Source organism: Malus domestica, chromosome 15 (genome assembly GCF_042453785.1).
Source record: "Malus domestica chromosome 15, GDT2T_hap1".
NCBI classification, from domain to species: domain Eukaryota; kingdom Viridiplantae; phylum Streptophyta; class Magnoliopsida; order Rosales; family Rosaceae; genus Malus; species Malus domestica.
Window position 1 is genome coordinate 17,330,931 of NC_091675.1, and position 26,481 is coordinate 17,357,411.

General features: G+C 39.3%; 2 protein-coding genes and 1 long non-coding RNA gene across 11 annotated transcripts; all 3 read right to left on the bottom strand.

The window, feature by feature from the left end:
• Nucleotides 1-1,072: 1,072 nt before the first annotated feature.
• LOC139192101 (uncharacterized) lies at nucleotides 1,073-1,928 on the bottom strand. The gene is made up of 3 exons (XR_011575919.1): nucleotides 1,801-1,928; nucleotides 1,548-1,592; nucleotides 1,073-1,414 (listed from the first exon to the last, which is right to left on the bottom strand). It is a non-coding gene; the product is annotated as an uncharacterized lncRNA (long non-coding RNA).
• An 852-nt stretch (nucleotides 1,929-2,780) lies between these two features.
• LOC103400974 (mediator of RNA polymerase II transcription subunit 20a-like) lies at nucleotides 2,781-4,972 on the bottom strand. 6 transcript variants are annotated; one of them, XM_070813410.1, is made up of 7 exons: nucleotides 4,852-4,972; nucleotides 4,609-4,674; nucleotides 4,379-4,521; nucleotides 4,076-4,254; nucleotides 3,863-3,952; nucleotides 2,957-3,221; nucleotides 2,781-2,868 (listed from the first exon to the last, which is right to left on the bottom strand). In XM_070813410.1, exons 2-6 carry the CDS (start codon nucleotides 4,620-4,622, stop codon nucleotides 2,979-2,981), a joined length of 669 nt encoding a protein of 222 aa, XP_070669511.1. In that variant the 5' UTR covers nucleotides 4,623-4,674; nucleotides 4,852-4,972; the 3' UTR covers nucleotides 2,781-2,868; nucleotides 2,957-2,978. The 6 variants fall into 6 exon arrangements, with proteins under 6 accessions (XP_070669511.1, XP_070669510.1, XP_028950462.1 ...); XM_070813409.1 differs by having other exon boundaries at nucleotides 4,609-4,742; nucleotides 4,852-4,947; XM_029094629.2 differs by having other exon boundaries at nucleotides 2,781-3,221; nucleotides 4,852-4,971.
• A 17,987-nt stretch (nucleotides 4,973-22,959) lies between these two features.
• Nucleotides 22,960-25,062, bottom strand: LOC114821680 (mediator of RNA polymerase II transcription subunit 20a-like). Of its 4 annotated transcripts, none has more exons than XM_029094752.2 (6): nucleotides 24,938-25,062; nucleotides 24,691-24,824; nucleotides 24,461-24,587; nucleotides 24,180-24,358; nucleotides 23,967-24,056; nucleotides 22,960-23,403 (listed from the first exon to the last, which is right to left on the bottom strand). In XM_029094752.2, the coding sequence occupies exons 2-6, from the start codon at nucleotides 24,691-24,693 to the stop codon at nucleotides 23,158-23,160; spliced, it is 645 nt and encodes a 214-aa protein (XP_028950585.1). In that variant the 5' UTR covers nucleotides 24,694-24,824; nucleotides 24,938-25,062; the 3' UTR covers nucleotides 22,960-23,157. The 4 variants fall into 4 exon arrangements, with proteins under 4 accessions (XP_028950585.1, XP_028950583.1, XP_028950584.1 ...); XM_029094750.2 differs by having other exon boundaries at nucleotides 24,461-24,603; XM_029094751.2 differs by having other exon boundaries at nucleotides 24,461-24,603; nucleotides 24,691-24,756; nucleotides 24,938-25,055.
• Between the last annotated feature and the right edge of the window lie 1,419 nt (nucleotides 25,063-26,481).

Here is a 26,481-nt window from a genome sequence, read left to right on the forward strand (position 1 = left end):
GACTTCTGCACACCAGCATCTTACCCATGTGGCCAGGTGGTAACCAGACAAAGCACAAAACTTTGCATATTGCATGCGCTTCCAGGTCGCCCTGAGCTTTTTGTTACCTCAGGGCCATCTGCTTTAGTTGATCGTTTTATCATAGGCAGATATCGCGGTGACTGAAGAAAGAACATACTTGTGGCTTTATTTTCGTCCTGTCAACAAACTCTCAAATTAAATAAAAGGATACAAGCATGGACTGTTTGAATTTTAACTGTCGGAATGCCAACCAATAGATCAAGATCATTTGCTGGTTTCTTGAATTTTCATCATAAGTTGAGTCATCTGTACATTAGGTGCATTTATTGAAACACAAGCCAAGGTAAACCTTGACAGCAGATGAAACCAATCCGATCGGATGGAATGCAAAAATGAAATGAGTCGAGCCAAGTAGTCGTCCACCTCTTAAATGTGCATCCTTTAACGTAAAAAGCAATGCCTAGACAACTGTATTCTTTCTTCACTTTCATGCCCGAGGCAGCAGCAGCAGAACCACAATCCAGGGTGATGTACTAGAAGCATCTCATTAGCAGATAAACAAAAAGACTACATTGAAGGACACCATACCATCAGTATTCCCGCCTTTGGGAGCACCATACACTTTCATGGATGTGGATGCCGCACCACCAAATGCAGTTTGTGTAGGCGCCACTGCAAATTTAAATAACAAATGAAAAACAATTCTAATCTCCCAAAATTGTAGGCAATATTATCTTCTTCAGAAAATGCATATCATGACGTGCAACTTCCCTCTGCTTAAGCCAAACTCAACCAAACCCAACAAAACATCAAAAGGATAAAATTTTATAGCATTATCGCAATTGGACTACTGATTATTGAAGTTGGTTAACCCCATTGAACTGAGTAAATTGCAGGAGTCCGATGACAAAATAAACAATGATATCCGGCCTACTTAAATCCAGATTCAAGAGTCACAACGCAGAGTTAGAAGTACCTACATTTCGTTTCAACTTTCGGCCTTGCGTGTAAAGATCTTTCCTATAAGATGAGAGCATCCAACAACGAAAAAAAAGCAAAACATAACATGAGATATTGTGATAAAACTGAAATTCAGTACATTTGCTCAGTGAAGGAAGTTGAGGATTCATTCTCAACACTCAACACATTGATATCAATCCAAAACACAGTTCCATACACTGAAGCGTTTCAGCCAATCCCTAGCCTTTTCAGCATCAGACTCCTCAGTCACATGGTCCGCTTCGTTGAAGATCAAGAGATTAAGAACAACACAAGTTAAAAATCAAATTAAACCAACAAAGGGCATAGAGGCATTGCTTTCGAGTTTTAACTTTTAAGGCATACATTTTGACTTCAGGACCCGGCGTGGGGCAGTTTTCGGTATGAATCTCCTCTGCAGCGAGCAAACAAATATGAGAAAAAACGCAAAAAGTAAAACTTTTTAACGATTGAAACAAAAACAAGACAGAATTGACTAGCTGCAGAATATATATATATATATATATATAAGTATTTATCAAACAAACCTTTCTGGGAGCTGGTTCTCCCTCCATTGGAGATTAAACGGCAATCTTCAGATAAAATATGAACAAAATTAGAGAAAAAATTTGGTAACACATGATTGTAAACAAGAAACCCAAATAAAAACATGTTCAACCAATGCAAAAAAATAAAATAAAATTTTGGTCAAGTTGGTTCGCGCCAAGACTGTTGCTTTGGGCTATTTTTTATGCAGAATGATGATATGATGATATGATGATGGTGGTGGTGGAGGCTAACCTGTATTGGAAGAGGGAGAGGTGGCTGCTGGACACAAAAGCCCAACAAACATAGGTTTTATAGGGGCAGTAAGGCACTTTTGTGCTAGAGTGCGGCTTCACTTGGACGTGCGGCCCCTTTGTTCCCACTTGCACCAGTTTTTATTCCTTAATTTTCACAGTACGTGCAAAAAGCAAAAATTTGCAGATTTGCATGGATTTGTTATAGTACTTCGGTTCAAGAAGGGCTCAACAGTTCAGCACATATGAAAAGGCCCAGGTTGAAATGTGCTTGTGGATTGACTTGGTTAGTCACGACTCGGGTTGAAAGAGATTGGTATAACGGTTTCACTCAAGATTTCGACATTTACCATCACAAGACAACACAATGCTATGTGTTTTAATTTTAACTCTCTTGTAATATTGAATTATTGCTTTAAAATATCACATAACATTCTGTACTATTAATATAAGAGCATCTGTAAGTTATTTTTTTAATATATCTTTGTGTTATTGGGACGAGACGTCACCATAACAATAAACCAATATAGTAAAATTATCATTTTTCAAGAGGCGACATAACAAATCCTTTTCTTTTTCATAAAAGAAAACTTGTCCCCACAAAAATGGTTCTGTTTCTTGTCAATTCCTCTCTGATGGAAAGAGATCATCTCCGGATCTCTCCCACCAAAGCCCAATGATCAAGTGATCCGGGCCATTAAAATTTCATCCAACGACTAAAATTATTATAACTTTTAAAGTGACCTCCTGTTTGTAGCCATTAGATTAAATTTCAAAAGCCCGGATCACTTGATCCTTGGGCTTTGGTGTGAGAGATCCAGAGAGAGGATCTCTTTCCCTCTCTGATATCATAAGCTCATAGTCTGTCAGAGAAACAAGAATGAAGTTCTGGACATTAGGGATGTGGAAATACGATCATGTCGAAATGAGGACAGAAAATAAACGGAGAAACAGCGTTACTCCAAACCCTAATTAACAAGGTGATCGAAAAGGTTCTCAAGATACTACCATTTGATTTCTCGTCTTCCATGGACAATCGAACCCGCATATTTCATTCCTCCCCAAACTCCTATATTCAAACAGGAGTGTCAGAGCCAAGAACATATGGCGTTGGAATCATCCGTTCATCAAACTAGTTGACAAGTGACAAGACATACATCAAATTATTTTTCTTCCTTCCTAATTTCTTGCCGATTGCTGCACTGCTTGAACAGCAATGAGTTGAGCCATAATGGAAGCATACTGGACGGCAGTATGTTGTGAAGTATATTGGTCTCCAAGGCCATACTCAGAAAAGTTTGGTTCCACATGCATGAAATGTCCTGGTAATGATCTTTTCGCCAAAGCCTGTTGCCAAATCTCCATGAACTCTTCCATGACTTGCCTTGCTTTTTCCATCGAAGAAATGGGAAGGTACTCCAGCTGCAGAACATAAGTAACTTCAATTAAAAAGGATCTAGTACAATGACAACATGAAATTATTTCTCAGAGTTGCAAATTTGCCTTTCTATGGGAAGTAATTGAAGTTAACAGGGAGATCCAGAAATCAATCCAACGGAAATATTTGAGGTCGTTAAATGGGGGTAAGGCTAGCCGACATTCACCTCTCCCAGACCCTGCGTAAAGCGGGAGCCTTGTGCACTGGGTACGACCTTTAATCTATAAGGTGAAAGCTTAGAACAATAATAAAGAAACCAACTTTTCAAAAATTGCCAGAGCTTGGTTATTCACACTGCTCAGCAAAGAGTACTTCAGCATGTATTCCAATCTAGCGCGCAAACAAACTCTAATCGAGGTATCTAAACCAGAAAACTACTTTCGTCAGCATTACTATCAGCATTAACTCTTCCAACAAAGAGATCCTAAAGAACCATAAAAAACACTCGAATAAAACAAAAAGGCACTTTCTCAATTGCAACCCTTGTCAAAGTTCTAATATATTTTAAAGTGCACATGAACTTCTTAAACACTCATAAGTTTGCTAAATATCGAAATGGCGAACCCCGTGAAAAGAAAAACTATTCAGATCTCAACCAAATTTAAAGCTTAGAGCAAGTCCATACCTCCATAACTATTCCTCTCAAATTTTCCGAATGAGTAGGAGTAACTTTCCCCACTCTCAATTGGAAGTCACCGAGTTGATAATGAAACCCCTACACATTAAACCATAAACCACCAAAGAAACAAATAAAACCATTTTCTCAATTTCAACCTCCAAAATTCAGAACACCAAACCTTCCAACTACACCAATTGATGGGGGAAGGAGGGGGGAAACCTCAAAATAAAGCGAGACCCTTGATTTGTAAGACTGTAACTTCTCCATAATCGTCTGAATTGATGAATCCGCCTCGAGAATTATCCGCTGCAACCGCATTATCAGGTAGTACTTACTGGGTTGCTCCGGCAGCGCAATCCCCAGAAAATCACGCGGGGGCTCCCCCGTTAAAGTGGGCTCTGATGATGCACATACAATGTACTATATCAAAATCTAATTTTTCAAACAATTAACAAAACCCACAGACAAGATAGAAAAACAAAGCAAATAAAAACATGAAATATGAGAAATTTAGTAATTTACCTCGCAGTATGGGTTTGTAGAAGGTGATGGTGGCTTTCCACCTGCCTTCCTTGACGCCATTGATGCTCTCGACGCACTGCGTGACTTCGTTTATGATCTGACTGTTCACCGTCGTCCCTGCGTTGGGCTGCCAATGCAAAACCCTAAAATTGCAGCACCACAAAAATCAAGCACAAAACTTTATTATACATAAATTGTCCGAATATGTGATTAGGGTTTTAAGTGCTTACCATTTGAGCGGCATTGCCTCGGATATCGGAGGTTTCTGATTAGGATTTTGCAGTCGATGTAGGACACTGACGGAGGAGATGAAGGGTTTTAGTGAGATAAGAGAAGTAAAAGAAATTGGGATGCAAAGCATAAGCTGCAGAATCAATGAGCGAAGAATTTGAGAGGTAAACGGAAGATGAGACTCAACAAAAATCCACCAAAAAAAAAAAAGGGAAATTTCAAGTAGCAGGAGAGAGGGATACCTGGAGGCCGAGCTGAGAGGAAAGACAGAAGAATATGGTAGAGGAGAGAGAAGGGGAGGGTGTAATTGAATTTTAGGCGATTGTAATAGAAATCTTAAGAAGAGAAGTTTATGAGGTATTATAATTTTTTTTTTTTAAATCCTAACTGAATAACTGAACTTCTATAAAGAAAAACTAACGAAAAGAAATTTGAAAATTTTGAGTTTTAATGAAAATGACAAAATAAAGGGTAAAGTGAATAATACCGTGATTGATATTTTTGTGTAAAAATATGAGTTTTCATTAAAGTAAACAGTACCGAAAGCTTTTCATTAAAATTCTCTATATTAAATCTTAATTAAATATATTTGAATTTGTAAACTTTTTCAAAATCCTTTAAACTTTTAATTAAATACACCCTTGTAAATAAGTCCTTTTTTTATAAACTTTTTTACATACAATATTCATCGCGTTTTTTTAAATGAAAAATTGTAAGTTCGATTGCCGCGAATTATAAGTTTGCAATTAATTTATTATAATTTAGTCATCAAAATTTCAAGTCGTTGAGATTAACTCAAGTAGTGAAAGACATGAAATAATGTTGAAATTGGGATAAGTTCATGATTCATTTTCTTAAATGTGACTAAAAGAAAAATTTTACCTCATACATTAACCTTTTTTTTTTGTTTTCTAGTACGAGATATTTTTTTTGTGTTTTCATGACACGGTTCAATAGGCCACTAGTTCAATACATTTTTAGCAATAGCGGGCATTTTACGTTCTCAAATATGACTATCTGTTGACCTTAAAAACTACCAAGCCTACGTGGCGCGTGACACACACCGATCCTAAAATCAAGGTATGATGGCCGTCACGTAAACGTGATGTAACCATAAGTGCGGTGCGGAAGCAAAATAAGAGAATTACGAAAGAATAAAAAACCAACTACTAGCAAGAATAACCAAAAGCATGCTAGAGAGAGAGTTAAAGTGTGCAACACACAATTTCAGAGCATAAGCAATTAGGTGCAGTCAAGTAGGACGATAATTAAGTTACAACACCCGCAGGTGAGTCCTATATTAGGAGAGTCTATCAGAACGCCGAAGAAAGCCTCGTGAGCCACCAACTGCTAACTAGAACCTGGAGGGGCGCAAAACAAAATTGAGTGGGTCAGTAAAACAAAACTTTTCGAAAACCTTTCATTTAAAACATTTCTAAACCCTCGCTGTAAAACCTGTATACTTTCCCAGAAAATAGCATACTAGCATAATACTTCTCATTTATCTCAAATCGTCAATCTTTCTTAAAAACCAGAAAGTATGCCATGTTAAAAACTTTCAAAAACAGAATGAATGATGCATCAATGTAACAGGTGAAATAATGAATTAACCAAAGACCCTGCAGTTGATCTTGTACGGTTAATTCTATAGCTCAACACCAAATCCATCCGAAGTCACCTCGGTGACCTGTACGGCACTACACTACATATACATCGGAACTACCTGAAGTAGTCTGTACGATAAGGATGGTGTAATAATAATACGCTCTAGTGCTTCTCTCATCAAACATCTGTGTACACAATCTAAGGTCACCTATCAGTCGGAACCCTCTCATGGTCTGTACGACATGCACCTACTTGGATCCAAGGTGAGCGTGCGGTGCGAGGTAAATAATATAAGCACTAACACCATGATTGCAGGTTATGAGCTATCAACATAATACACATCAACAATGCACATGAATAACATAAAACTCACTTGATACTCACATGTGCGTCCACATCACCAATTCACATATATATATGCATCAATTATCAATTCATATAACTCCTATCATGCATGCATGGCATTTGAAAACGTATTTTCGTTCAAACTCAATTTATGGGAAACATATCAATAGTATATAGGTATAAATAGAAATATTGCCCACTCACTGATAAGTCGAAGGGTCGTAACCCCCGTGACGTCCCTGGATGCGCTCGTCCTCGGGATAGGTGTCACCTATATGCGAAATAACTATAAAAACGTTATTTAAAGCACATAACCAATAATTCGTAATAATTTCTCATACGGTGCTCAAATTGGGTATAGGAATATACCACAGTGACCTACTCAACGTCATGGATGTCAACAAAATTTTAAAATAATTTTTGGGCTTGTCACGCGCCCCCACGCGTCGTGGGTGGCACGGACCTACGCGCCCCCACGGGCGTCTTCTTCCTCAACCAGTCGCCGGACTGCTTTTTTCGGTGGCTGGATTCTGGGCATTTTTCAAACGCCTTGTTCTCTGTCATTTCTCAATCATTTTCTTCGTATTTTATATCAAAATGAAGCCCTAAACATGTAGTTTCACGTTACACTACTTTAAGGCTCTAAAAATCACGAAATCTCATCGGAGAAATTCCAAGAAATCGGCCAACTTCGAACTACACGATCCCGACGTCCAAAACTTCCAAACGAACGTCCCCGAGCTTCGTGAGAACCTCCTAAAGCTCACTGTGAGCTTGGATTGTCCTAAAAATCAACCAACATAAAGTTCATGAACAGTGCCACAATCGGTGCTTGTGATTTCGACGTGAAATCGAAAGATTTCTTACCTGAAATGGGTGTGGTTGAGTTCGTATAGTCCTCACGAGCACGATGGTACCTTCACAATCTTTGATCCGTGCTTGTAGGCTCGATGGTGAGTGTGTCCGTACGGTTTCGAGAGTGAGAGAGAGACTGAACGGAGAGGAGAGAGAGAAAGCACGGGGAAGAGGGAAGGAAAAGGTTGTCCCGAGTGTGTGTTGTGTGGTCCATCCAAAAAAAAACAAGTCCAACTCACAACCCTAGCCACACAAACATACATATCACTTTATTAAATCAAACTTAATTCATTTCCAAGAATTTAGGAATGTATGTTTTAAACCAATTATATGTCACACACACATACCTTAGTACCCGCTAAGGGTAATTCCATCATATCACGTCCTCGATGAATAAAATCCCGGGACGGGCTGTGACAGTCTTCCCTCCTTATAGAATTTCGTCCTCAAAATTCATACAACCAATCAAACCACTTAATACTCATAAAATAACCTCGGATACATCTCTTTCATTCGATCTTCTGTCTCCCAAGTAGCTTCTTCTACTGAGTGGTTCTTCCACAATACTCACCGTCTTATTCCTTAGAACTTTGTCTTTCCAATCCAAGATAGTGACTGGTTCCTCATCATACGTCAAATCCGAATTAATCTCTAAAGGTTGAAGAGGAATCACATGCGAAGAATCTGAAACATAATGTCGAAGCATCGAGACATGAAACACATTATGAACCTTAGATAACTCCGGAGGCAATTCCAATATGTAAGCAACTTCATCAATCCTCTCAGTGATCTCATAAGGTCCTATATATCTAGGACTTAGCTTGCCTCTCTTTCCAAGCCGTACTACACCTCTCCAAGGTGACAATTTCAAGAATACCAAGTTACCCACATCATAAACTCGATTAGTAGCATGTCTATCTGCTAAACTCTTTTGTCGATCTTGGGCCGCTTTCAGGTTAGCCTTAATCACCTGAACATTTTGGGTAGTCTCATCCACAATCTCTGGGCCCTCAAGCACTCTTTCACCGACCTCTGACCAACACAATGACGTACGACAAGCTCTACCATAGAGTGCCTCAAATGATGACATACCAATGCTCGAATGAAAACTATTGTTGTAGGCAAATTCCATCAAATCTAGGCGATTATGCCAAGAATCACCAAACTGCACCACTGAAGATCTCAACATATCCTCTAACGTCTGAATAGTCCTCTCAGATTGTCCATCTGTCTGAGGATGATAAGCAGTGCTATAAAGTAATTTCGTACCAAGAGCTTCCTAAAAAGCTATCCAAAACTTAGAAGTAAATATTGGATCTCGATCAGAAATAATATTCACTGGAACGCCATGATACTTCACAATCTTTGTGATGAACAACTTAGCCAATTTATTCAGATGATACTTTTCTCTCACTGGAATGAAGTGTGCTGACTTGGTAAGCCGATCTACAATCACCCAAACGCCATCAAATCCATTCTGAGTACGTGGAAGCTTATACACAAAATCCATAGTGATATTTTCCCATTTCCACTGAGGAACGGGAAGTGGCTGCATCCGACCAAAAGGTTTCTTCCTTTCTACTTTGACTTGCTGACAAACAATACATCTACTTACGTACTCAACAATTTCCCTTTTCATACCTGGCCAATAATAAAATTGGTGAATGGTATGATACATCTTGGTTCCTCCTGGGTGCATTGCATAAGCCGAACAATGTGCTTCATCCAAAATTTCTTTCTTTAATTCCTCGTTATTCGGCACATACATCCTGTTCTCTTGCATAAGCATGCCATCCGACTCCCGAATCCTGAGGTCTTTCTTTTTCCCTTCACTTCTCAACTGAATCAATTCTTAAATCTCCTCATCAACCAACTGAGCTTCAAGTACACGATCAATCAAAACTAGCCTGACTTGAAAACTAGCAAGAAAAGCTTCTCTTCGCTCTTCCATTTCCAACTTTACTCCTGTAGCTCTCAAGTCTACAAGTAGAGGAACACGGCAAACATACAAAGCATTAAGTCGACCTTGAGGTTTTCTACTTAGTGCATCAGCTACCGCATTTGCACGACCCAGATGATACTCAATGGTGCAGTCATAATCACTTAGTAACTCCATCCATCTTCGCTGACGAAGATTAAGATCATGTTGAGTGAAAAGGTACTGAAGACTCTTATGATCTGTGAAGATCTTACATTTCTCACCATAGAGATAATGCCTCCAAATCTTCAAAGCAAAAACAATGGCTGCTAACTCAAGATCGTGAGTAGGATAATTCCTTTCATGAATCTTCAACTGTCGAGAAGCATAGGCGATCACTCTTTGATGCTGCATCAAAACACATCCCAAACCATTCAAGGAAGCATCACTATAAATCTCATAGTTACCACTATCGTCAGGAAGTACCAAAACTGGAGCGTGAGTGAGGCAATGTTTCAACTGCTGGAAACTTTGCTCATAATTCTCATCCCATACAAACTTAACATCCTTCCTGGTTAACTTTGTTAGTGGCAATGCAATCATAGAGAAATCTTGAACAAACCGTCGGTAATAACCTGCTAGACCAAGAAAACTCCATACCTCGGTGACGGTTCGTGGCTGTTCCCAATTCTCCACTGCTGCAATCTTCTGAGGATCAACCTGAATTCCTTGTGCCGATACGACATGTCCCAAAAATGCCACTTGATTCAACCAAAACTGACATTTACTAAACTTGGCATACAACTGATGCTCCCTCAATTTCTTTAGCACCAAGTTAAGATGTCGAATATGATCTGCTTTCGACTTAGAGTATACCAGAATATCATCAATAAAAACAATGACAAACCTATCAAGATATTGCTGGAATACTTCATTCATCAACCTCATGAAAGCTGCAGGTGCATTAGTCAATCCGAATGGCATTACCAAAAACTCATAATGTCCATAACGGGTTCTGAAAGCTGTTTTAGGTACATCCTCATCTTTAATCTTCAGCTGATAATATCCAGATCTCAAGTCAATCTTAGAGAACACACATGCACCTTTAAGTTGATCAAACAAATCATCAATACGAGGCAATGGATAACCGTTTTTAATTGTTACCCGATTCAATTACCTGTAATCAATACATAATCTCAAAGTACCATCTTTCTTCCTTACAAACAATACCGGAGCTCCCCAAGGTGAAGTACTAGGTTGGATGAAACCTTTATCAGTTAATTCCTGTAACTGAATTTTCAATTCTCTCAATTCAGCTGGAGCCATTCTATATGGAGTTAAAGATATAGGATCCGTACCTGGAAGCAAATCAATCAAAAACTCCACATCTCTGTCTGGCGGCAATCCAGGCAAATCATCTAGGAATACATCAGGATAGTGCCTGACTACTCCAACTTCCTCAATACTGCTAGGAGCAACATCATTTAACACTATATGTGCTAAGTATCCTTGACAACCTTTCGATAACAACTTTTTTGCTCTCATGGCAGAAATAACACCATGTCTCACCCCAATTCTTTCACCCACAAAAGTAACCTCTGGTAGTCCAGGACGAAGAAAAGTAACTGATTTCCCGTAACAATCAATATGGGCACGATTATAATGCAACCAATCGGCCCCTAAAATCACATCAAAATCCACAATATCTAGCGAGATAAGATTAGCTGGCATAACTACGCCATCTACCATTACTGGACACCCTGGATAAACACTATCAACATAACATTTGTCTCCTCTAGGCATAGCAAACTCTAAATCAAATCCTAGAGGTGTAGGGTGAGGTTGTGTCATTTGAGCAAACATATGAGAAATCACAGAATGAGTGGCACCACAATCAATCAAAACTCTAGCAAAGTGACCAAGGATGTTTAACGTACCCATGATCAAGTCTGGATGGTTCTGAGCATCCTGCAGTGAGATGTGATTAACACGTCCTTGAGCCTGCTGTCGTCCACCACGACCTCTGTTACCCTGACTACCTCGCCCTTGAGAAGTGCATCCCTGTCCTGACTGGCTAGCCTGCCTAGACGGTCCTGCGCCGCTAGCAGTAACCTCTCCCTGACGGGGCTGATTTCCCTGATGCCATTGGGATCCACTAGCTGGCATAGAAGAATACGAAGAATAACCTCCAGGATCTTGAGAATACCCACTCTGGAAATAAAGATCATGCGAATACTGATTCGGTCCGGAAGTATAGGGAGCAGCATCTCCCTAATAGTGGTAAGCACCACCACGGCCCGTCTGACCATAGTTGCCTGATCCATAATTCTGCGAACATGTGTTGGAGGTGGCATAGTAGACTGCTGAGGTCTCTGCTGACTCTGGGGACACTATGCAGCTCTATGTCCCATATGCCCACAAGTAAAACAACCACCACTACCACCACTTCTCCTGCACTCTCCATGATGCCTGAAGTTACATCGACGACACAACGGAGCACCTGAACCACCAGCTCCACTAAAATCTCTCGGCCTCTGAAATCTAGGTCCACAAGCGAATCTTCCACCTCTCATCGGGCCTGTCACACTAAGCCCTCCACTGGAAGAACTAGAACTCGCTCCACTCCTCTTGAAAGTCTGCGTCCTACGGGGTCCCGGAATAGAGATACCTTTTCCTCTGTCATCTCTCATCTGAGCATCATTCTTCTCTTCATCATCCTCACTGTTACTGGGAAGGTTATCAGAATCCTTCATCCGAACCAGAATCTCAGAAAACTCATGATAATCGTTACAAGGAAGTGCACTAGCAAAAGTTCGCCATTTCCTCTTAGTTCCCAACTTAAAGCGGCGAAGCATCTCTACTGGATTACCAGCTGTGTCAGGATCGTAACGAGATAAGTCTGTAAATTTTCTGTAGTACTCATGCGCCGACATATCCTTTTGCTTCAGTCGGGCGAATTCTTACTTCTTACGGTCAATATACTCTGGAGGAACAAATCTCTTCTTAAAATTCTCCTTAAATACCTCCCAATCAGATGCCATCTCTAGTGACATAAACTGGGCCTGATTCTTCCACCAACCTGCTGGTTCTCGCCCCAAAAACCATGTAGTGGTTTCGACCCATCTATTAGCAGGAAGGTTCCCTTGACTTTGCATCACCTGAAAAGTCTTCTCAATATGGTCTAGCCATTTCTCTGCCCCTTCGTGACCCCCGTTACCCATGAAACGGTCTAACTTCAGGTTGTATATGGTCTCCAGGGGTGTTCTCTGAGGAGGGGGAGGATGACGGATAACATTCTGAAAAGCATGAGCCATCGCTTCCCCTAATTGAACTATATCGGGGAAGTTAGACTCGGAAGTACGACGTCGTTCCCTACGAGGCGGCATGGTTCTGACAAAAGACACCAAAAGATCATTAGAACATTAACAATTATACATGACTGCAACCTAGGCTCTGATACCAAACTGACACACCCTGATCCTAGAATCAAGGCATGTTGGCCGTCACGTGAGCGTGACGTAACCATAAGCGCGGTGCGAAAGCAAAATAAGAGAATTACGAAATAATAAAAAACCAACTACTAGCAAGAATAACCAAAAGCATGCTAGAGAGAGAGTTAAAGTGTGCAACACAGAATTTTAGAGCATAAGCAACTAGGTGCATTCAAATAGGACGATAATTAAGTTACAACACCCGCAGGTGAGTCCTACATTATGAGAGTCTGTCAGAACGCCGAAGAAAGCCTCGTGAGCCACCAACTGCTAACTAGAACCTGGAGGGGCGCAAAACAAAATTGAGTGGGTCAGTAAAACAAAATTTTTCGAAAACCTTTCATTTAAAACATTTCTAAACCCTCGCTGTAAAACCTGTATACTTTCCCAGAAAATAGCATACTAGCATAATACTTTTCATTTATCTCAAATCGTCAATCTTTCTTAAAAACCAGAAAGTATGCCATGTTAAAAACTTTCAAAAACAGAATGAATGATGCATTAATGTAACAGGTGAAATAATGAATTAACCGGAGACTCTGCAGTTGATCTTGTACGGTTAATTCTATAGCTCAACACCAAATCCATCCGAAGTCACCTCGGTGACCTGTACGGCACTACACTACATATACATCGGAACTACCTGAAGTAGTCTGTATGATAAGGATGGTGTAATAATAATACGCTCTAGTGCTTCTCTCATCAAACATATGTGTACACAATCTAAGGTCACCTATCAGTCGGAACCCTCTCATGGTCTGTACGACATGCACTTACTTGGATCCAAGGTGAGCGTGCGGTGCGAGGTGAATAATATAAGCACTAACACCATGATTGCAGGTTATGAGCTATCAACATAATACACATCAACAATGCACATGAATAACATAAAACTCACTTGATACTCACCTGTGCGTCCACATCACCAATTCACATATATATATATATATATATATATATATATATATATATATATATATATGCATCAATTATCAATTCATATAACTCCTATCATGCATGCATGGCATTTGAAAACGTATTTTCGTTCAAACTCAATTTATGGGAAACATATCAATAGTATATAGGTATAAATAGAAATATTGCACACTCACTGATAAGTCGAAGGGTCGTAACCCCCGTGACGTCCCTGGATGCGCTCGTCCTCGGGATAGGTGTCACCTATATGCGAAATAACTATAAAAACGTTATTTAAAGCACATAACCAATAATTCGTAATAATTTCTCATACGGTGCTCAAATTGGGTATAGGAATATACCACAGTGACCTACTCAACGTCACGGACGTCGACAAATTTTTAAAATAATTTTTGGGCTTGTCACGCACCCCCACGTGCCGTGGGTGGCACGGACCTACGCGCCCCCACGGGTGTCTTCTTCCTCAACCAGTCGCCGGACTGGTTTTTTCGGTGGCTGGATTCTGGGCATTTTTCAAACGCCTTGTTCTCCGTCATTTCTCAATCATTTTCTTCGTATTTTATATCAAAATGAAGCCCTAAACATGTAGTTTCACGTTACACTACTTTAAGGCTTTAAAAATCACGAAATCTCACCGGAGAAATTCCAAGAAATCGGCCAACTTCGAACTACACGATCCCGACGTCCAAAACTTCCAAACGAACGTCCCCGAGCTTCGTGAGAACCTCCTAAAGCTCACTATGAGCTTGGATTGTCCTAAAAATCAACCAACATAAAGTTCATGAACAGTGCCAAAATCGGTGCTTGTGATTTCGACGTGAAATCGAAAGATTTCTTACCTTAAATGGGTGTGGTTGAGTTCGTATAGTCCTCACGAGCACGATGGTACCTTCATAATCTTCGATCCGTGCTTGTAAGCTCGATGGTAAGTGTGTCCGTACGGTTTCGAGAGTGAGAGAGAGACTGAATGGAGAGGAGAGAGAGAGAGCACGGGGAAGAGGGAAGGAAAAGGTTGTCTCGAGTGTGTGTTGTGTGGTCCATCCAAAAAAAACAAGTCCAACTCACAACCCTAGCCACACAAACATACACATCACTTTATTAAATCAAACTTAATTCATTTCCAAGAATTTAGGAATGTATGTTTTAAACCAATTATATGTCACACACACATACCTTAGTACCCGCTAAGGGTAATTCCGTCATATCACGTCCTCGATGAATAAAATCCCGGGATGGGCTGTGACAGCGCGCATGCCAAGTAATCTATGAGCTAACTACGTCCTTCGGTTGTGTGCGGGGCGTGCCAACTCGTCGGTCGAGATCGGTCGATGAGTAAAATTTGTTGATGTTGCATTAGGTGCGCTGCTGACTTTTGAATTTTGCGACTGCAGCCGAGGAAGGAACACTCTCGGCCTTCAGGTTCTAGAGCCTGAAGACTTGCTAGTTTTGCGAAGTTCAATATCAAATTCGGCCTTCAATGTGCCGAATGTAATAACTTGTAACACCTGTAATAACTTGTAACACCTCACTTCGCCGAACAGGCTAATGAGATGACATCTGCCAATAAGGATTCGAAAATCCTTCTCGACCGAGACTTGGATAGATAACCAGTCGGCCCCGACGCAGTGCTATTTATCCAAACTGAAGGTGCTCCGCAGTCGGCTGATTCTACAACAACAGTGCTATTTATCCAAACTGAAGATGTTCGCCGATTGCCTTCACAATGCTGTTTATCCAAACTGAAGATATGTTGGCGAAAAAGAAAATAAAAAAAAATCTCAAAGTTGTTGAGAGGGTTTGCGTAGGGCAGTTTTGTGTGTTGAATTGAAGGTCCCCTTCTGTTGCACAGTGCCTCTGTATTTAGAGCAACTTCACCCTTGGAGCCATCCCCCTGGCAATCCACTATTGAATCCACCATATTGAATAGTAACTGCCTTTAATGAATAGTAACTGCCATTAATGAACAGTAATTGCTTTTTGCATCTCCACCCTTAGAGCCCTCCCCCTAGCAATAGGTAATAAAATATTAGCTTTTTTTGTTTGTTTAAATAATACAAAATTTAAAAAAAAACATGGAAATGGGGTTGCAGACCCTCGAACTGACACAAAAAAAATAAAAAAATGCCTGGCCCTCGGGCTGTAGGCCTGTCAATTCCCCACCCCCCTTGTGCTCGGGCTCCCACCCTCACTCGGGCTCTCCAAGGTTGGAGGGTTGTCCACCGGGCCTCGGGCCCTTTCCTGGTGCCTGTCCCTCGAGCAATCCACAAGGGTGGACTTGCTCTTATAGGGACGTGTTGCATTGATCCCTGAGCATATTTTGCGTGGATCAAATTCATAATGTAACTATCCAACCAATTTAAAAACCTCCATCATTATCTTCTTTTCTCCTTATTTTGTCCATCATTATCTAAATATATGATAATCTCCACGTGCTGGAACCAAGGTGCAATTACGCACTTATCAAAAAGTTCAAACTTGATCCCATCTTTTCAAAGCCCACGAGTTCCAACTTGATGCAATTTGCTTGATCAAATTCTTAGCACCCTGCCAAGAATATTCGGTTATCCATGCACGCAAAACAACCCTTTGTTGTCTAGGTGAATTTCAAAGTCATTTGTTTACTAATTATCACCATCATTTAAATGGATAATAATCAATTTGTAGCATGCCACTTGAATCTATCAGTCACCTAAACTGATCACACCCACACATCTACACGCCAAACATTCAGATTAACTTGAATTATGCTACCGTGTTTCTAGCTGGAAAATCTTTCATAATAAATTATTATTAAAAGATAATTATGATAAAAATCATAACATTATTCCTTCATAATAACCAAAATGAATTATCTCCACTTTTCATTTGACGGTGTAAAGTTATGCTCACTCAACTGCCAATTTAGGTCCAAACACTATCATAATAAAAAGTTCTAAATTAGTAATGACATCAATTAGAAAAATCATTAGACCTTGACTTATATGTCATTCGAAGTTTAGTCGTGAGCACCACGTGATCGAATTAACAGAAAATCTAATAGTTGGCCGAGCACGAATACAAAGTTTATAGGGACGAGATCGAATCCAAAGTTTTTAAAAGGGCGAAATCAAATTCAGTGTTTTAAAAGGACTAAATCGAATTAAAATTGAAAGGTCCTAAGAGCAAAGTAAAACCGAGGTTGAAAATTAAGTCGCTTTTGTTTATTTTATTTACAAAGCAGTCACTGTTTTTTTAGCGCGAGGCGGTTTAAAGAAAATATAAGAAGAAAGCTTTGGTATACGAGGAGAAACAGCTGAAGGAAGAGAGTGACTGACTGAGCGTCTTCGTCTTCTCTCAATCTCCAACCCCAAAATTCCCAGAAAAGTTGCGTTGTTTGCGTCCAATCGGCGGCCGCCGTTCACATTCTCCGGCCAGTTCGCTAAGCCGAGAAGAGATACAAGGCAGAGCTAGGGTGCTTTCTCAGTTTTTGTGTGATTTGCGGAATCAATGGCGTGCGTGAACATACCGGTGCAGAACTCGGAGGAGGAGGTGCGGGTGGTTCTGGATCAGCTCCCAAAGGAAGCTAATGATATCATCGACATCCTCAAGGCCGAGCAAGCCTCTCTCGATCTCTGGCTCATTATCGCGGTTGGTGTTTTTCGGTTTTAAATTTAGAGCATGCTTGTTTGAGCTTCTGACTAATTACGTTTCAATTGTTGCGTGAATGCACGAACTTTCTATATGTTGGTGTATTAATTTCTCTGATAAAAGTGGCGAACGTGCTGTTTAAGTTTGAATTGGTAATGCTGCAGAGAGCGTATTTCAAACTGTTGAGAGTTGTCCCACATCGGTGAGGAACAAGGTTTGCTATGTGTTTATATGATCTTGGACTACTTCCCATATTGCCAATTATTTTTATGGTGGAACCCCAATTTCATCATGGTATCAGAACCGTTGTCCTCGTGTGAAGCCAAACGACCACATGCGCTCCATGTTAGGCTTGAAAAATTGAGACGAAACAGAGAGAAAAGGAGGAGCATTTTATTTTAGCAACACAATTTTTCAACAAAGCATCGAGAATCGACATTCACGAGCCTTCTACTTGGGTTGGGAAAGGTGTGGATGCCACAGACCCTCTTTACGTTGTTATATATCTGAGCATATAAATATTGATTGCAACCTACATAAAACTTCTGATTGGTCATAATGAGAAATATATTTCCAAAAGCCATTGGCTTTTTTCCGGATTTTGGATTTAGGGTGTGTTGAAGATTAGTAGTTAATCGATAGTTAGTCATCCTACAAACTGTTTGATTTGGCATCTTAGACTTTGTAATAACTGGCCTTGAGTTCTTGCTCCTGTCGCAGTCATGAAGTAAGGAATCGAAAGAAATTTTGTGTTTCTTAATGGCACATGACGTTTCTTTGTGTTTAATGGCACATAACGTTTCAGTGTATAATATATTTTTTGCTTACTTGTACTACTATGTGTCTGGCATACTGAATGATCGTCACAAGAAGATCTATATTGGCGAGGTAATATAGCAGCAACTTTTTCTCTGTTCGAAGCTGAGCCATGTTTTATATCATGTATCCGACGATACTTCAAATTTTATTACCTGTCTTACAGGTCAGCTTTTACTGGCTTAAGGTGACGTAGATCAGGCATTTTCTGCATTCAAGATTGTATTAGAAGGAGACCGAGATAATGTTACTGCCCTTTCGGGTCAGGTATATTCATTGAATTTATCTGATTAACAATGCAATTATGCCTGCCGTTTTCATGGATTACATGCATGAAAATGTGATGAAAATTTCAGTATATGAAAAGCAAAACAGAAGATATTCATAGCTTTTTGCTTATTGCTCTTCCCTGTCTAGGCTTTATCAGTACATCAAATCTTGAACGCTGTCTCTTTCACTTTCAATAATTCTTTCCATAGTCTTTTGATTATGGGTGCAAAACTTTTGTTGGGTGTCCACCATGTGATGTACTCGGCTATCCGGGAATCCATGATCTATTGAATATGGTGCCCTGGCTAGCAAAAATATTTAAGAGGAAAAGTGGCAAAGGTACACTGGAGTGGATATTTTAATGGCAGATAGCAGCTAGGGAAATAAAATTTACATTGAGATTCAGGAGGAACTCATTTGAAATATAACAGAAACAGACCTGGTTGCCCCAGAGAGAACAAATTGGGACTCGCTTGGTTAGTGGAGAACACTTCATTTGTTGTGATTTGTAAACAATTTGCCGCTGATATCTTCAGGCATGCGTTGAATTCAATCGTGGGCAGTATTCAGATTCGTTGGAGCTCTACAAGGTTTGTATTTTCAATCCCACTGTTTGCTAATGGAAAGAACACAAGAATGCATACATTCTAACCTCTAGAATTTGTTATTTGTGTTTGAATTGGTTGGGATTATGGCTCTTACCTAGCAGAAATTTGGTAATTTTCTTGTGAAGATAATTTCTGTTATAAACACTAATTATTGGTGTAATTTTTATTTTGTGAATTTGATAAAGAGGGCCAGGAAAGTACATCCTGATTGTCCTGCGGCTGTAAGGCTTGGCATATGTCGAGGCTCTTGTTGCACTTGCAATTCTGGATTTGCATGCAAATACAGGTTCAACTTTACAAGTCGGCATTTAACAGCTAAAATGTGTCAAGTTGCTGCAAAAATGATAATCCTAATGCTTTCCTCGTGTGACGTAGTATTTCCTTTTAAGAAATCATTCTACAACTTACCAGGATCTCCAGAATAAGGCAGTCTGAGAGAAAGAGTTACAGGTTAATAACTGTACTGATTCTGCAACAACATCCAAATTTAATTCAAACTAAAGTCGTACACACGTACAAAACGTTCAGTAAGAGGGATATAGAAGAAACCAATAACTAGGCATATTTGAGTCGTAACTTAACTTACCCATGGCCAACTGTATTCTTTCTCCACTTTCATGCCCGAGGCAGCAGCAGCAGAAGAACCACAATCCAGGGTGATGTACTAGAAGCATCTCATTAGCAGATAAACAAAAAGACTACATTGAAGGACACCATACCATCAGTATTCCCGCCTTTGGGAGCACCATACACTTTCATGGATGTGGATGCAGCACCACCAAATGCAATTTGTGTAGGCGCCACTGCAAATTTAAATAACAAATGAAAAACAATTCTTATCCCCCAAAATTGTAGGCAATATTATCTTCTTCAGAAAATGCAAATCGTGACGTGCAACTTCCCTCTACTTAAGCCAAACTCAACCAAATCCAACAAAACATCACAAGCATAAAAATTTATAGCATTATCGCAATTGGACTACCGATTATTGGAGTTGGTTAACTCCATTGAGCTGAGTAAATTGCAAGAGTCCGATGACAAAACAAAGTAAACAATGATATCCGGCCTCCTTAAATCCGGATTCAAGAGTCACAACGCAGAGTTAGAAGAGCCTTACATTTCGTTTCAACTTTCGGCCTTGCGTGTAAAGATCTTTCCTATAAGATGAGAGCATCCAACAACGAAAAAACAACAAAACATAACATGAGATATTGTGATAAAACCGAAATTCAGTACATCTGCTCAGAGAAGGAAGTTGAGGATTCATTCTCAACACTCAACACGTTGATATCAATCCAAAACACAGTTCCATACACTGAAGCGTGTCAGCCAATCCCTAGCCTTTTCAGCATCAGACTCCTCAGTCACATGGTCCGCTTCGTTGAAGATCAAGAGATTAAGAACAACACAAGTTAAAAATCAAATTAAACCAACAAAGGGCATAGAGGCATTGCTTTCGAGTTTTAACTTTTAACCATAAGTGAGGCATACATTTTGACTTCAGGTTTCGGAACCCGGCGTGGGGCAGCTTTCGGTATGAATCTCCTCTGCAGCGAGCAAACAAATATCCGGAAATACGCAAAAAGTTTTACTTTTTAACGATTGTAACAAAAACAAGACAGAATTGACTAGCTGCATAATATATATATATATATGTGTGTGTGTGTGTGTAAGTATTTATCAGACAAACCTTTCTGGGAGCTGGTTCTCCCTACATTGGAGATTAAACGGCAATCTTCAGATAAAATATAAATAAAATTAGAGAAAAAATTTGGTAACCCATGATTGTAAACAAGAAACCCAAATAAAAAACATGTTCAACCAATGCAAAAAAAAAAAAAAAACAAAAAAAAAAAAAACATTTTGGTCAAGTTGGTTCGCACCAAGACTGTTGCTTTGGGCTATTTTTTTTATGCAGAATGATGATATGATGATGATGGTGGTAGAGGCTAACCTATATTAGATCATCTCCAATGATGTGCTAAATGCTAAATTTTCCCATTTATTCCCCCCCTCCCAAACAGCCTTCAACCCGTGCTAAAACATTGGGCTAAAAGCCAAATGCCAAAGCTGAGCCAAATTCCCCACCCCCGAATGCGAGTGGACTCGCGGGCAGTTGGGCCAATCGCAGCCCGGTTACTCTCCAACACGCCCACGCGATGGGCCTGCAGACATTGCCCGACAGGGGTGGACCCCTCTATCATAGGTTGTTGGCCACCCGAAAAAACCCCAACGACTCTATTTTTAAACCAAGGGCTAAGATCTAAGGACCGTCGGTTGATCCAACGGTCCATATTCAAATTTAATTTTTTTAGAATATGTTACTTTAAAATACATTGAATCCAACGGCTGAGATCGAATATAATCAAATCTATCAGTATAAAAAAAAAGATCTAACGGCCCAAATTTAAATCCAACAGCTAAAATAATTAAAAAAAAATTATTTAACTCAAAATTCATCCCAAAACTCTATAAATACCTATGTATTTGTTCAAATCTAACGGTGAAAGTTGAAAGTTTGGTGTTGAACGGTTGGTGAATTGAAAGTTAGCCCAGGGTTGAAAGATTGGTGAAAGTTGAAAGCTTGTTTTGTGGAAAATTTAGTGATTTTTCAATATTTATCGGAATTTAAATATTTTTAATTTAAAATGTTCATAAAATTAATTTATGATAGTTTACATTTTTTTTTAAATTAATTTAAGAAAAAAATAGCCTAAGTTCATTAATAATTCCTAAAATTTTAGGCCAAAACAGTTGAAGTAGAAAAATTGTTTCTGGATTAAAAGTTAAATTTTTCAAGCTAAAATATTTAATTTTTAACTTAATTATTGGAGATGATATTAGGAGAGAGAGTGGTGGCTGATGGACACAAAGCCCAACAAACAGAGGATTTATAGGGCGGTAAGGCACTGTTGTGCCAGTGTGCGGCTTCCCTTGGACGTGCGGCCGTTTTGTTCCCACTCGCACCAGTTTTTCTTCCTTAATTTTCACAATACGTGCAAAAAGCAAAAATTTGCAGATTCGCATGGATTTGTTATAGTACTTCGGTTCAAGAAGGGCTCAACGCTTCAGCACATATGGAAAGGCCCAGGTTGAAATGTGCTTGTGGATTGACTTTGGCTAGTCAGGACTCGGGCATGTATAACGGTTTCACTCAAGATTTCGACATTTACTATCACAGGACAACACAATGTTATATGTTTTAACTTTTAACTTTCTCTCATAATATTGTATTATTGCTTTAAAATATCACGTGGCGTTCCGTACTATTAATATAAGAGCATCTGTTAGCTATTTTTTTCACACGTCCTTGTGTTATTAACACCATGACAATGAACCAATATAGTAAAATTATCATTTTTCAAGAGGTTTATTATTTTTTGGCGAACGCCTAATCATTGTTTTGATTCTGTATGTATATATGTACGCCTTGCCGATTATTTCAAGAGGTTCATCAACAGAACAAATCCTTTTCTTTTTCAAAAAAGAAAACTTTTCCCAACAAAAATGGTTCCGTTTCTTGTCAATTCCTCTCAGATGGAAAGAGATCATCCCCGGATCTCTCCCACCAAAGCCCAAAAATCAAGTGATTCGGACTATTGAAAGTTGATTCAACAGCTAAAATTATTATAACTTTTAAAGAGACCCCCTCTTTGTAACCGTTTGATCAAATTTCTTGAGCCAGGATCACTTGATCTTTGAGCTTTGGTGGGAGAGATCCGGAGAACATCTATTTCCCTCTCTGATATCATGTGTTCATAGTCTGTCAGAGAAACAAGAATGAAGTTCTGGACTAGGGATGTGGAAATATGATCATGTCGAAATGAGCACAGAAAATAAACGGAGAAACAGCGTTACTCCAAACCCTCATTAACAAGGTGATCGAAAAGGTTCTCAAGATACTATCATTTGATTTCTTGTCTTCCATGGACAATCGAACCCGCATACTTCATTCCTCCCCAAACTCTTATATTCAAACAGGAGTGTCAGTGCTAAGAACATATGGCATTGGAATCATCCGTTCATCAAACTAGTTGACAAGTGACATGACATACATCAAATTATTTTTCTTCCTTCCTAATTTCTTGCCGATTGCTGCACTGCTTGAACGGTTGCAACGAGTTGAGCCATAATGGCAGCATACTGGACAGCAGTATGTTGTGAAGTATATTGGTCTCCAAGGCCATACTCGGAAAAGTTTGGTTCCACATGCATGAAGTGTCCTGGTAATGATCTTTTCGCCAAAGCCTGTTGCCAAATCTCCATGAACTCTTCCATGACTTGCCTCGCTTTTTCCATCGAAGAAATGGGAAGGTACTCCAGCTGCAGAACATAAGTAACTTCAATTAAAAAGGATCTAGTACAATGACAACATGAAATTATTTCTCAGAAATGCAAATTTGCCTTTTTATGGGAAGTAATTGAAGTTAACAGCGAGATCCAGAAATCAATCCAACGGAAATATTTGAGGTCGTTAATCTATAAGGTGAAACCTTGGAACAATAATAAAGAAACCGACTTTTCATAAATTGCCAGAGCTTGGTTATTCACACTGCTCGGCAAAGAGTTCTTCAGCATGTATTCCAATCTAGCACGCAAACAAACTCTAATCGAGGTATCTAAACAAGAAAACTACTTTCATCAGCATTACTATCAGCATTAACTCTTCCAACAAAGAGATCCTAAAGAACCGTCAAAAACACTTGAATAAAACAAAAAGGCACTTTCTCAATTGCAACCCTTGTCAAAGTTCTAATATATTTTTAAAATGCACATCTAACTTCTTAAAACACTCATAAGTTTGCTAAATATCAAAATGGCGAACCCCGTGAAAAGAAAAACTAATCAGATCTCAACCAAATTTAAAGCTTAGAGCAAGTCCATACCTCCATAACTATTCCTCTCAAATTTTCCAAATGAGTAGGAATAACTTTCCCCACTCTCAATTGGAAGTCCCCGAGTTGATAATGAAACCCCTACACATTAAACCATAAACCACCAAAGAAACAAATAAAACCATTTTCTCAATTTCAACCTCCAAAATTCAGAACACCAAACCTTCCAACTACACCAATTGAAGGGGGAAGGAGGGGGGAAACCTCAAAATAAAGCGAGACCCTTGATTTGTAAGACTGTAACTTCTCCATAATCGTCTGAATTGATGAATCCGCCTCGAGAATTATCCGCTGCAACCGCATTATCAGGTAGTACTTACTGGGTTGCTCCGGCAGCGCAATCCCCAGAAAATCACGCGTGGGCTCCCCCGTTAAAGAGGGCTCTGATGATGCACATACAATGTACTATATCAAAATCTAATTTTTCAAACAATTAACAAAACCCACAGACAAGATAGAAAAACAAAACAAATTTAGTACTGTACCTCGCAGTATGGGTTTGTAGAAGGTGATGGTGGCTTTCCACCTGCCTTCCTTGACGCCATTGATGCTCTCGACGCACTGCGTGACTTCGTTTATGATCTGACTGTTCACCGTCGTCCCTGCGTTGGGCTGCCAATGCAAAACCCTAAAATTGCATCACCACAAAAATCAAGCACAAAACTTTATTATACATAAATTGTCCGAATATATGATTAGGGTTTTAAGTGCTTACCATTTGAGCGGCATTGCCTCGGATATCGGAGGTTTCTGATTAGGATTTTGCAGTCGATGTAGGACGCTGACGGAGGAGATGAAGGGTTTTAGTGAGATAAGAGAAGTAAAATAAATTGGGATGCAAAGCATAAGCTGCAGAATCAATGAGCAAAGAATTTGAGAGGTAAACGGAAGATGAGACTCAACAAAAAACTACCAAAAAATAAAAGAAGGGAAATTTCAAGTAGCAGGAGAGAGAGAGATACCTGGAGGCCGAGCTGAGAGGAAAGAGAAGAATATGGTAGAGGAGAGAGAAAGGGAGGGTGTAATTGAATTTTAGGCGATTCTATTAGAAATCTTAAGACGATATGTTAGAGGTATTAAGTTTGATACTCGTTAAAAGATGAATTTGAGTTATATTTTACTAGTTTATTGGAAGGCATAACTTACGTATTTACGATAAAAAATAATATCGTTTATTAAAAAAATAGTAAAATGATTTCTGCAAGTTTATTAAACCATTCTTTATTAAAAGACTTCAAAATTAAAGTATAATTGAATATTTTTATGAACTAGTTTAAAATCTTGAATGCATGCGTTCGGATTTTTATGAGGTATTATAATTTTTTTTTAAATCCTAATTGAATAACTGAACTTTTATGTTAAAAGGAAAATTAAGAAAAAGGGTTTGAAAACTTTGAGTTTTAACGAAAATAACAAAATAAACGGTAAAGTGAATAGTATCAAAATTTACTTTTTAGTGTTAAAATGTGGTTTTTCATTAAAATGAACTGTCACATCCCAGCCCGGGCTCGACTCCGATGTAGCATGATATTGTCCGTTTTGGACCCCGACCACGCCCTCACGGTTTTGTTTTTAGGAACTCACACGAAAATTTCTTAATGGGTCACCTATAATGGGCTGCTAGTGAAGCAACTGAGGGGAAGGATTCCTATGCCACCCTATCTCTGGTGCGTATTACTTTTATTTTTATAATTTTATCTGCCGTTTTCAGTGGGAAACACATTTGCAATTGTAGTTGTTACTTTAATACTATTTACATCTCACCACTTTTTTGAAACTCTTAAGGGCAACTGGAACTACTTCGCGGCAATTCGCAATGAGAAGAGAAATCCCAAGTTGGAAGAACTCTACACTGAAGTATAACTCTTTTCTTCAATAATCTTTTTAGTTTTTTGTAGCATGTTTTATCAGTTGAAAAATGAGATACTTATTTTCTTACTTATGTTTACATGCCTATAGGTCCTATCTCAACATTCTGCTAATTTGTATGCTGCCAATGGTGCCGGAGTGGTCTTTGCAGAGAAGGGTCACTTTGATGTTTCAAAAGACATTTTTACACTGGTAAGTTGTACAATTGGTTCATTGCGAGCTGTATACAGTACCTCATGTATAGTACATGAGTGGTTTCCTGTCTGCATTTCTGCTGTTGTAGGTTCGAGAAGCTGCCAGTGGAAACATTGTTGTTTAGATGCCAGACGTGTGGATAAATTTGGCACATGTTTATTTTGCTCAAGGCAATTTTGCATTGGCTGTGAAAATGGTGAGTTCGCTGCTTCTCTATTCTGTACTTCCTCGTTTTTCTTAGCCAGATTATTTTGATGAATGCATACATGTGCTGATGACTCATGCTGTATTGCAGTATCAAAACTGCTTGAGGAAGTTCTTCAATAACAGACTCTCAGATTCTACTCTATTTGGCTCGTACCCATTACGAAGCTGAGCAGTGGCAGGACTGCAAAAAGAGTTTACTGCAAAAAGGTTTGACGCCGGTGTTGTAATGCAAAAG